General features: G+C 43.4%; 1 protein-coding gene across 2 annotated transcripts in view; it reads right to left on the bottom strand.

Moving 5' to 3' along the window:
* adcy2a (adenylate cyclase 2a) overlaps positions 1–12975 on the bottom strand; it is a 60033-nt gene that overhangs the window by 29195 nt on the left and 17863 nt on the right. For both annotated transcript variants that reach the window (XR_003978574.1, XM_030370888.1), the window contains exons 3-5: positions 12078–12239; positions 2977–3126; positions 523–671 (exon numbers count right to left, since the gene is read on the bottom strand). Coding sequence is in view for 1 of the 2 variants with exons in the window: in XM_030370888.1 (XP_030226748.1) it covers positions 523–671; positions 2977–3126; positions 12078–12239 (461 nt within the window). In the remaining variant the exon portion in view is untranslated. The remainder of the gene's footprint in view (positions 1–522; positions 672–2976; positions 3127–12077; positions 12240–12975) is intronic.

The following is a 12975-nucleotide window of genomic DNA, read 5'->3' as shown; positions in this document are numbered from 1 at the left end:
GCATAACCCCTCAGAACTAAGACAGGTTCTTGTAATTTTCGGACTATAAGCCGCGCCTTTTTTCCCATTTTTCCTTTATGCGGCTAATATAACGGTGCAGCTAATATGAGGATTTTTACAGCAAACGGCCGCTAGGGGACCTCCTAAATCGCTGGATTTTACAGGTTACAATCCACCAACTTTAACTCTATGGGCTCTATGACCGGTCCGCACCCCCCCCACCTTTAAGCGGCGGGCTCCAGTGCGGCTTATATATGTACGCATCATTCAATTTAGCTGCTGCGGCTTATACTCTTGTGCGCCTCATAGTGCGGAAAATACGGTACTTTACCCCTTTCGTGGTCCCTTTCATTCCTACCTGTGTCATTATCTGACTTTCTCTCAAATATAAACTTCTGTTGTATCTGCTTTCGAAGTGATAATCTCTGTTCCGGGCCTAACATCCCCAATTCAGCTGCAGAGAACTTGCAAGTTTGTCTTTCTTTGTATAATCACAATAAAAAGGTTGGTTCATGTACATACCTGACGTTGGTGTGTCTCTGGACGTAGAGGTTGTGAAAGTTGTTGGTGTTCTCCATCTGGCCAAAGTTGGGCCCCTGCAGGCGCTGAATGATCTCGTTCTTCATCACACGGGCGATGTGGGCTGGCAGCAAGGACAACAGCAGACGCTCCTGAGCACAGCCAACCAGAGGAGAGGAACAAGTATTACAGCCAACCAGAGGAGAGGAACAAGGATTAAAAGAAGGAGGGAGGAACACATAATGATACGTTTTCCCCATGTCAAATTCGGTGATCTTTGCCTCATAAGATCAGGATGGGACTGGGAATGGGGACAGAGCCCATACCCAATTGACAGCATGCTGTCTTCACAACTTGGCGTCAAGGTCACCCAGTATCGGGGAAGAGGGGTTCATAAATACTTCATCAATGTCAAGTGTGGACACGTTGTAGGAGTTGGCAGACCATGCGACAGCAGTCCACAGATTCAAACACACTAGAAATACCACATAGCGTATCCGATACAACACATTTTATGCTTTCCATCGCTAACAACCTGAAAAATTGTCTGTGACATTAAAATAGTGTCGGAAACGGGAATTCATGTCTTCTGGTAAGGGCATATCACACACATAAGGGCACTCTAAAGAGAGGGGCAATGCAGAGTAGGCCATCACAATTAAGGAAGTGTGTTTTCACAAAAGGCTGTATTGCTGTATTGGCACTGAGCTGTAATCAAGGCACTTTACAAATGTTGACGAGGCAATTCCAAACCAACATTGGCTTGTGGTTAGACAATGACCACTAGAGGTTAAATCGTGTGTGCCTTCATTGAAAATGTTTGGGCGTTACATGGATATATGGTTTGTACGTTTTTTTTTTTTTTTGCATGGTTAAATGTGAAAAAACTCTTCACATTTAACTATGCAAATATTCTTGTGTTTGTGTTTGCAGATGATGTTGCGGTGCTGCAAAGGCATACAAACCGAAAAGGATACTCTCATTACTGATAAACAAATTGGCAGGCTACTAAATAAGTGCATTGTGTAGCCTGCAACCACCACAGCTTAAGTTGCAGCACACACGTTAATTAGCTAACAAACTTTGGGCGACTTACAGAGCAGAAATTTGTTTCGGACAACTAATTATTTACAACACCCATCCCCAAAATGATGACTCCCCTACCCTTGTTCCATTTTGCATTGGATTAAAAAAATCTCGCTCCCTTTCATTAACTTCAGAGAAAGAGAATCTATACCCGTTAGATGGGTGAAGTTTTTACATTGGATGAGGTTTGATTTAAAAATGAACAAACTAAGCCTATTGCAGCTACAACTTTACACACTCTAAATCAGGGAAGAAATATATAAAGAAACCAGTTGTGCAAACTTCCTAATCCATGACTTTTAAATCAAGCCTCTGGGCGCCGCATTACCATTTCCATTCTCAACCGTAGCGAAAAAATGTATTCAGTTGGATAACAATAACACGCTTAGTGTGCAAACTTTTATTGCAAAAGATAGCTCGACAATAGCAAGCAGTCTGTTTCGTAAGTTAAAAAGAGTTCAAGCTAGGTTTACTGTCTTCAACTGAGTTACACACTAAGCATAGCTATCTGCCAGAAAATATAGGATTCTGATAAACTACACATTTCACTAAATACTTATTACTGGATCTTTAGGCTAATTGACATCAGGTAGTGGTGTGGTAGAAGTGTAGTTACTCTTAATCTCATAATTGTCAAACAGTCAAAACTTTGAGAAAACTAAAAAACTATAAACTAATTCTAGTGTTGTTGATATCGTAATCGAGACCGGCAATGAAGGACTACCGCTTTCATTAGTATAGCATCATCCATGAAATTCTAAATGGTATTTACACTGGAGAATAAAGCACAATGCCCCGGAGACATTAAATAATGATCACATTTAGCAGGGGTCGCGCTTAAACAATTAGCGTGCTCTGGAGGTTAGCCGAGAGGCCAACCCTCCGTGGACTTGGATCTCTCCCAACACCACATAGATTCACAGATCTGAACCATGATGAAAATGAATCACTAACGATAGTGTGTTTAGTTTTTATAAGGCATATTAGTGCTCTGCTTTGTAAAGCGATACAAGCTGTCCTTGTACTGACTACGCTCAAGAACTCAGTAATCATGTAGGAATTAAAATAAATAAATAAATATATATAAATAAATAAACATATTTATAAAAAAGACAAGGAAGGTAATCAAGCCACTAAATAACACCATTAAAACCGCAGGGACACAGAAGGTGCACAGGAATTTAAATTAATCGATCCGCTGCAACTGTAAATGATTAAACTACACAGTTGGGTAAAGTTGACTTGTCAAACAACAGCTGGCAGTCTGGTGTCTAGTCAGCCACATCAACGATATCGCTGATATCATCATCTCCCTGCCGAATTGACTTAAGGTCAACAGCACAGACCTGGCGGAGGTAATAAAGCACCCACCTGTTGGCGCTTCTCAAACTCCAGTTTGATGGGAGACTTGATGCAGTTGCAGGTGTCCTGGTAGGTCTGCTTCAGAGCCAGGTCCATCAGGTGTTTGTGGTACGCCCCCGCCATGTTGCCACAGATGAAGATGATAACGTTGGCCAGGATCTGGAGGGAAACAGAGATCGCCCCATGTGATGAAGGTCATCAGCACATCACTAATGGATTACACTCCCATTGTGAAATAAAGTTAATTAGGTCGATCCGAGACAACGCACTTTGCCACGGCCAGAAGAAATACATATTTTTAATTTATTGCAGGTTATTAGTCTGAAATGTTGAGGAGCTAGATAAGGAATAATTATTCCACACAACCTCGCTTGAGGGTGTGAGCTTGTGCCCACATGTGTGCACAGAGCACATCAGCTCATTGTTAGTGCTGTCTCTTTGTTGCAGGTTTTTAGTATATTGTACTTATAATTCTTATCATTGTACTCATTCTACCTCTGTAGTTACTGCAGGGTGTTTATTTTCTACCTCTGTAGCCCACTGTTCAGTGTTGGGAGGTTGGATGGCAATAGAGATTTTAGTACAAATAATTAACAGATTATTATACCAAAGAACGACACAGAGCGAAATTATTATTAGCAACGATATTAAGTTACTCCACATCATCAAAAATGGATCACAAAATGTACCAGAGGATCAAATTGACTCAAGCTCATTTGCTGCCAGAAAGTGATAGACTTACATAAAGCCTTGCTCTTCATACAATACGGCGGGTATTGTTTTGGAGAGCAAGGCTTTATTTATGACCAACTAAGTCACTAGAAATGTATGCAGAATTCCAGGTTAATTTCCATGGCATTGATGCAAGTATTTTCTGCTTTTAAGCAAATGGAGATCTTAATGCTGACCCACCCCAACCCACACATTACATTTAGATTAAACAGATACTGTTTTGTATTCCATGACACCATGAACAATGTGGCTTAAATCCACCTCTTTCATTTGCATAATGATTCCCTCTATCTTTGATAAAGTAGCTCTCCCAAATTACTAAATTGTTTATCTGAATCCCCGTATTTGAAGTTCATACATGGCCATAGTTAAAGCCTAAAGCCCAAACACACAAAGCCTTCCTTTCTCTCTCCCTCCCTCTTGCTCTCTATCTTACTCTCTTAATTTCTTCATCTCCTGCCCATTCTTACTAATTAGCTCATCCACTGTTACAAAAGAGAAGTGCACACGAAAGGAACCATGACCTTCGACCTCCGCCTCCACTTAAGAACTACCCTCTAATCCAATTTGGCACCACTTGCCACAAGAAATGAAGACCCCATTTACAGCATGAGATTCAATCAGACTACATCATGTGATCATCAAGTCAAATGCCTTTTGTACAATAAACTATCATGTGTGATTTCACAGGATGCCTGCGTGAGTCCTTCATACATGGGTGGATTTAGAAAAACAAACAAAAATCTGTTTCACAGTGTATGAATCACAAAATAAGAGAAATACGAGGCAGAACATCTGTATGGCCAAAAATGTTTCTTAAAAACATCATAATAAAAAGGCACAAAAAATATTTTTTCAATGCAGTCGCTTTTCATTGATCCCTGGCTAAATGATCTTCATGTTTCACAGCTGTAAGGTGTAGCTAGCACTAGCACCCCTCACACCTGACAGACGGCAGCCTGACGGATGGCCAATCAACACGCAGGTGTCTCATCAGGGTGCGCTATGTTTGGATTAGTCACTTCATCAAACCATTAGCCTACAGACAGCCATCCAAGTCTCATTGTGTTGCATTACGATCGGTTTGTAACTTCAAATTAAAATACATTTCGCTGTGCTAAAATGACAGGTAACAGTGACAGGTTCAGAAAACATAGGATTATCCTTCAAGTATCGCAGAGAGATGTTTTCACCAAATCCCAACCAAATGTGTTTAAGTCTATATTAATGTAGGCCTATATCTATGACCCATCACATTTTTGTGTAATTATTTCCTCTAAGTCAGAAATGACTTAGCTTCTCTCTGCCTTAGTGTCGGGATAATGTGAGTTTATGATAATCTATCCCGCTTTGCCACACGATTATATGGTAATCTGATAGACGATTGTTTCTGTGGCAAGGCGGGAAATAGACTCGGCCCATTAAATCGAGGTGGAGAGACAGAACGGAATCGATACTGAAATCCCATGAGATGGCAACGGATCCCCGGAACATCAGTTTTCCGAGGTTAAACACACACCCAGATAATGCTTCTTTATAACAAAATTTGAAGGAAATCAGAGATTTATGTTCCATCCCTTGCACATTACTTCATTAGATAAAGTGTGTATTCATCCAGTCGTAGTAAAAAGAAAAACTACAAAAAGAAACTACAAAAAAATTGATTAACAGAAACTACCAAGCAAAAATATTTGAGTGGTAATGCTCAACCGATCTCCAGCGTTGTTTGGGTGAGGGGAAGCGGTGTTAATCATATGTGGAAGCTAATCCCACACGTAGCGTAACTCAGGCGATTATTGAACAATAGTGTCATTAGGGAAGATGGCTCACTGCGAGACACAATAGAACCGCATATCCCTCAATCACGCAAGCAGTAAACACAGCTTACTGCGTCAGAGGCGCACACACTAACACACACACACACACACACACACACACACACACACACACACACACACACACACACACACACACACACACACACACACACACACACACACACACACACACACACACAGAAACAATCAGTCAACGTAAATGTCAAACGTGCTGAGTGTGATGGATGGGGTTGGAGATTATTTCCCAGCTCACCTGAGAAGTATGAATGAATGGAGAGGGATGCGAGGGGGGTTTGTGGCTGTTAATGGGGGGAAGGGTTTCCCTGAGGGCCATGGGTGTGTGTGCGCCGTGCTATCATAATCAGGGCTTATCCGGTAGCTTAGCACAGCCCGTGTGTGAGTGACTCATGAGAGTCTCGGGGTCTTTGATAAGGGTCCCTGTCCGACCAATGAATGTTAACGTTGGGATAATCATGTCTTTTAATGATTGTCCATGTCATGTGTATGAATGTGATTTCTGCCTCTGTGAAGCCCTATGACACAGAATAGTTTGGAGCATCATCGCCATCGCCAATCTGGTCTCCTGGAAACGAGTGTTGTTCCTGGCACCGATCAGGCCAAACACAGACCTTGTTTGCTTTGTTTTGTGCCGATTTGGTTCGAGTTCTATAATTACAAGCCACTTGGACGGACATCGTTTCCTGTTGCCATCGTTTGAATTCGGAGTCTCGTAACTGGGGCAGTTTGTTCCTTCAGGATTAGCTACCTTGGATTTGGATAGCTAGAACAGGGAGAGAGAGGGAGAGAGAGAGAGAGAGAGAGAGAGAGAGAGAGGGAGGGAGAGAGAGAGAGATGGAGAGGGATGGAGAGAAATGGAGAGAGAGATGGAGAGAGAGAGAGATGGAGAGAACGGAAGAGGAAAACAAAACAGAGAGACAGAAATAAAGAGAGAGAGACATAGGGGCCGGCCTGCGCTGCCACAAGCACTGGTGACGTCGGTTTGTGCTGGTCAAGAGAAAGGCTGCCTCCATTAGATGCAATTGACGAACGAAAGCGAAGGGAGACAGGGCTGGGAGGGAGAGAGAGAGAGAGAATGGGGATTTACGGAGACGGAGAAAAGGCAAGTTGCTGCCTCTTATTGAATCAGCCTGAATCAGTTACTTGGGCCGTGGTACACCGAATCCACAGGTTCCTGTAAGGCTGCCCTCACGATCCTCTCCTCATTACGAGTGTGAACCGGTGTCATCCGATTCCCTCCCCCGTTCTCCTTCGCTCCCTCTCTACCCCTCTTCCTCTCCCTCTCGCTCTCTCCCCCCACACACTCCCACAGGCCAGGGTGATATCCTGCAATGAGATCCAGTGGCTTTACCTCAGACATGTGTAGAAAAAATAAAGAAAAGAAATGAAAGGAAGTGAAGTCTTGGTAATAATTTGGTCCGATACGCCTCGGGAAGGAGGGCAGAGAGAGGTGGTGTACGAGTAGTTCTGTAAGGAGGCCAACCGAGTAAACTTTAGCCAATTTGCCGAAAAACAGAGAACACACAAGAGGTTGATGAGGAGCACGAGAGGTGTGGAGATATGTAGGGCTGCCGACATGTGCATGATCTCAGTGGGTGTGAACCGTCTGAGAACTCACTGAGGAGCGAGCTCATTGGCTCACGGCCTGTTCAACAGCTCTGGGAAATGAATATGTAACGTTCATACATTATTTATGATGTCTTACCCGTGCCAGCCGCTGCAGAGCTTTGGAAGAAAAGATAAATATCTGGACTTATTTTTTGTAGTATTGTTACAGGGTTGCAACAGTATATTATTAAGATTCAGAATAGTTAAATACAAATATAATAAAAATGTATTTATTTATTTATTGCAAAAAAATAACTGGTGGAATGGGTATTTCATTAAAGGAGACATATTATAGTGTTTTCCCAACAAGTATACCTAGTATTTGAGTTCCAGAAAATATGTTTGAAGCTGTTTGCTGGAAATAGTTTTTAGGAAAGAAAATCTCGCCTACCAATATTTTCCTCTGTTCCATTCAGAATGCGCTGTTTCTGGTGTCCGTAGCTTTAAGGCAAATGAGCTGCTGCCCATTGACCAATGAGCCGTCAGACTGAACCACAGCATGGAGGAGAAGGGATTGTTGCCGCTTGCGGACTCCTGGAGCTCTATATCTATATCATATAATATAATATAATAATGATAATATTATGTATGGATAATTATATAATATTGTACCTAATATCAAAGCAATGTGCGCCTCGGATGATATTATGAATCATAAAGACTGCGTCTGAGGTCTCTGGCACTTCTTCCACAACAAGTAAATACTCGTAGTGGGGGATATCTCGGCCATGGTTGGGAGGAATTGGGGGAAAGGAACTTTGGCCTTGACTCTCTGAAGTCCATGAACCTCGACATGGAGGAGAAAGGGATTGTACTCCGGGAGCTGAGCTGCCGGACTTGCCGCCGAGCTCCTCGTGCCAGAGCTGCCAGACTGCGGCAGTTCAGCTCCTGGAGTACACCCGCCGGAGCAGCCGGACAGCTTCGGCCGCAGTTCAGCTCCCGGAACGGGAGTCTGGCCGGACGGCTTCGACGGCGGCCAGACTGCCGCCGAAGCTTCGTGTGCAATCCCTTTCTCCTCCATGTCTCCTCCTCCGGACTGCCACTGTCACGTTAAAATTGTACCGGGGGCGAAAATTGTACCGGCCTACGTCATCGTTTGTTTACATCCTGACAACCTGACAACCTGCCCGTCAACAGACGACGCGATGCAGAAATCATGTTTCCAAACGACGAAATAACATAATACAGATAGCGGATCGCTATCTGTATTATGATAGATAGCAATAACACTTGTTTTTACTTTATATTTGTATTGTATTTAATTGTTTAATCAAAACAATAAAAAAATTTGCCCGCAAAACGGGCGATCGCGTCAAATGACGCGTCAAATCACGTAGGAAGGTTCTTGAACATTCTAGACTATGAAACCTGCTTAAAACACTCAGTTTACTAGCTAAATTCGATTAAACAATTCAATACAATACAAATATAAAGTAAAAACAAGTGTTATCTAGCGATCCGTTATCTGTATTATGTTTCAAGAACCCTCCTACGTCATTTGACGCGATCGCCCGTTTCGCGGGCAAAACATTTGTCATTTGACGCGATCGCCCGTTTTGCGGGCAAATTTTTTTATTGTTTCGATTAAACAATTAAATACAATACAAATATAAAGTAAAAACAATTGTTATCGCTATCTATCATAATACAGATAGCGATCCGCTATCTGTATTATGTTATTTCGTCGTTTGGAAACATGTTTTCTGCATCGCGTCGTCTGTTGCCGGGCAGGTTGTCAGGATGTAAACAAACGATGACGTAGGCCGGTACAATTTTCGCCCCCGGTACAATTTTAACGTGACACCGCCAAACCTTCAGCGGCAGTCCGGCAGAGAAAGGGATTCTATTCCCGGAGCTTAGCTGCAGGGCTACCCACATAGTTCCCCCCTGCTCGTCCGCTGGTCCACAAAATCTTAGCCAGCCATGCTCTGATTGGAGGGGGTTGGGGAAGTGGGAGGTAATATTCATCTGTGCCCCCTTCCTACGTAGGAGGGGGCGCCGAAACTGACTCGGTCGTTTGGTAAATGTAGGTGGGGTACTTTCAGAAATGCATATCTTCCTCAAAAAAATCATGTACAGACTTTTTTCAAAGTTTGTATGCGTCTGGGAGCACCAGAGACCCAAAACAACACCCAAATCCCAGGCAAAGTGTTGTTTTCATAATATATATATTATATATTAAAATCCGCTTCTGTTGGATTTTCATCGATTTAGCAAAGTCAAGTATACATTGTTTTACCCACTAAATCATAGAAATGTTGAAGAGAAAGCGGGGGTAACGCATTGAGAGTCTCAATGCAGCAGGCAGCCGGCTACCATGCTAGTTGGCAGAGTTAGCATCGCCTATAGGGGGCTGTGATCCTTGCCAGAGCCAAAGCCTGCCTGACAAGCCTTTCTGACTGCCAGCCGGGCAGCAATCTGTCTCCTTTGAGTGCACACACAAAGGCACAGTACACACACTGTACACACTACACTGCCGACTACACACAGGAGCACAGCAAAGCATTTGGAGAGAAATGGTTTCTGCAGCGCTTCAATGTTTACCTAACTCTGTGAGGGGCAGGTCTGTGTGGAGTGTAAAGGCAGGCGGGCTTCGACTCGTCACATCGTTGGAATTGAGGCAAGGACAAAGAATTTAACGATAAATATATCTATCTTTATATAGATGTTTATATTTAAAAATAACTCCTTTGGTCGAAAATACACAAATGCACACGCACGCACGGGCAATGATATGCAAACAGGCAAGCTAACCTGACATGCACAAGCACACACACACACACACACACACACACACACACACACACACACACACACACACACACACACACACACACACACACACACACACACACACACACACACACACACACACACACTCCAGGCAGCCCCCAGATGATACCATGCCTATGCTAAACATGGGTTTGGAGACCAAATACACAAAGGGATTATCAGTGTGGTAGCAGGGATGAACCTGTAAGAGGAGTTTTAAGTAAACAATGTGGAGATAAAACCACACAATCCATCCCGCTCCAAAATAAAAGCAGCTGCAGGGACGATTTGAGGGGTTGCAGAGAGAGAGAGAGAGAGAGAGAGAGAGAGAGAGAGAGAGAGAGAGAGAGAGAGAGAGAGAGAGAGAGATATTATGATTTCTCCTCTCTCCCTACATTTCTCCACCATTGGGTAGTGATGACTCCCCCAAATCAAAGAGGAGACGCCCTGATTGTACAGAAATGAGCCGGAAAAGGTGCTAATCAGAATTGGCTCATACAGAGACAACCCGCAGTCAACCTGAAACAGATCCTCACAGCGCCTTTCACTCACTAATAGCTGACGAACGGCTGCCATTTCTAACAAATGACACAAAGTAAGCTCTTAAATCGTACCTACAGCGACTTTAATGCGTGTTTTGCGTTACATAATGTGTACCATTATGAGACACATATACTATGATACGATGCAACAGTTAGCCTAGAACCAGCATCAATGGAGGAACTTCACAGCGATAACCAAAGCCTTTCGCAATAAAGATTCCCGTCACGGATATCTACGTTTTAAAAGTGGGCTAATGACCCAGTACAGAAGGGCTCTGGGCGGGTCTGCTGGCAGCAGAGATGTGCAGTGGGGCACACTGCGTACTAGAGCACCAAAATAAACAAACACATAATTGTAATTATGCCCATTTTAGTACAAAACAGGACCCAGAATTGTTAGTGAGGACTAACGTTGTGTTCCTTTTAGTCTGAGTGAGTGTTTGTGTTTAGGTGCGTGTGCGTGTGCGTGTGCGTGTGTGTGTGTGTGTGTTTGTGTATGGTTGTATGTTTGTGCTTATGCGTGTGTAATTGAGGCTTCTCTGAATTGTTGTTCCCATGTTGTCCAAAATACGCTAGCGGGATATGTAATTATCCGTATGAACTAGCATACTGCTTTTAGAAAGCGGAGTGTCAGGGGATTGGATTGGCTGTCGAAGGTACGCAGCATAATTCAACATGTCATATGTGATTGCCAAAGCTAGTTTCCGCAACGTGCATCTAATGCATTAATTGTATAGCAGCTGTGACATCTTCAGCTAATTTAAAGGCTCCATTAAGCTAATGCGAAGAAGTAAAAAGATTGGAGCGCTGTTCACGTGACATGAGTCAACACAAGAAGGTATGTGTAGGCTATAAATCATCCCTCTCTTACCGAACCGGTCTGGTGTGGTGTGTGTTCCATTGTCCAAAGGTGTGTGTTAAACGTCAGACAAACCCAAAAATATTTTACTGTAATACCAGATGAAACATGTTGTTTATTCTATCATTATTATTAATTATAAATGTTGTAACACTTTTATTGAAGTGCTTTCACATCAAACCACACTATTTTACATGTTTTCCCTGATTGCACCCCACATTTTTGACATTGAACACTGCGGAACATTGAAACATAGCACAACAAACAAAAATTATATGTAATTATTTTTGACTCAAATCGGATGCATCGGATCGAACGTTTTGAATCTTCCTGGGCGGAAGTTCTCCTGCTGAAAAGGGGGTTTACTTAAGCGGTCAGCATAGTAGATAGATTGAAGAAGTCCTGTGCCAAAAAACGTATACTCAAATTAGTTAAGACCAGTGGGGTCTCAGCTGTGGGAAATCAAAGCAAATTAAATCACTCTGGGGTGCCCCAGTTGTCCACCCTGTCTCTTTGAATAAAACATAAATATGATCAAATAAATCTTAAAAAAACAAAACGTTTGCATCTGCAATGACTTCGGCAAAATCTTGGTGTCGCAGTAAGTGCCTCCAAAAGTGAAGTTTGGCGAGGTGTGCATTCGTTCCTTGTTCTCCCCAATCACGTGTGCCGTCCACTTGGCCTCTTTAACACGGTAACGTCCAGCGGGGCGGAGGAGCGACACAGTGAACAGCGGCCTACCTGCCACACCACGGGGCCCATGCGGTCGGTGGTGGCGTACAGGCACGCAATCAGCACCACGGTGTGCGACGTGGAGGTCAGGACACTGGCGATGATGGCCTCCCTCATGGAGAAGGGCAGCATGGTGTACGCCACAAACACGATGAACAGGAAGAAGGACACCTGCGAGGGAGGGAGGGAGGGAGAGAGGGAGGGAGAGGGAGAGAGGACTGTCAGCGAGCTACACACCAGGATACCCATGCAGGAGAAGGCTTCACTTGTTCTGCAAATTCTTGAACGACTCTTTTTTTATGGGAGAGACAGAGAGAGAGAGAGAGAGAGAGAGAGAGAGAGAGAGAGAGAGAGAGAGAGAGAGAGAGAGAGAGAGAGAGAGAGAGAGAGAGAGAGAGAGAGAGACAGAGAGAGAGAGAGATGGATGTTGAGAAGAGAGATTTTGTGAGAGACGGAGTGTGAAAGAGAGCACAACCCTTAGCCAAAGGATTAGTTATACCGCAGAATGATATGGATCAGGTGGAGGGGAGAGAATCGTGGGTAATTCATCCTACCATATTGTTAAATTTAAAAAATAGTACACAATTGACAAGTGGCCTGGCTCTGTAAGTCTGTACGAATTACACAATATTTTCAATCATGAATTATTTATTTCTGCACGTTAATGATCCTTCCATAGGTTCACCTACGGAAACCTTGTTACGACTTTTACTTCCTCTACACGATCAATTTAGGTAAGGCTTCTTGAACCTTCAAAAACGATCAATATCGGGCTCAAGGGTTCACGAGTACTGACAAAAGCACGTTTTACCCATAATACCTCAGCAGAGATTCTCACCAGATAAAGAGAGAGAGAGAGAGTGAGTGAGTGAGTGAGTGAGTGAGTGAGTGAGTGAGTGAGTGAGTG

Source organism: Gadus morhua, chromosome 11 (assembly GCF_902167405.1).
Source record: "Gadus morhua chromosome 11, gadMor3.0, whole genome shotgun sequence".
NCBI lineage: Eukaryota > Metazoa > Chordata > Actinopteri > Gadiformes > Gadidae > Gadus > Gadus morhua.
Note: the sequence above shows the minus strand (reverse complement) of the source record. Positions and strands in the feature narration are given on the sequence as shown.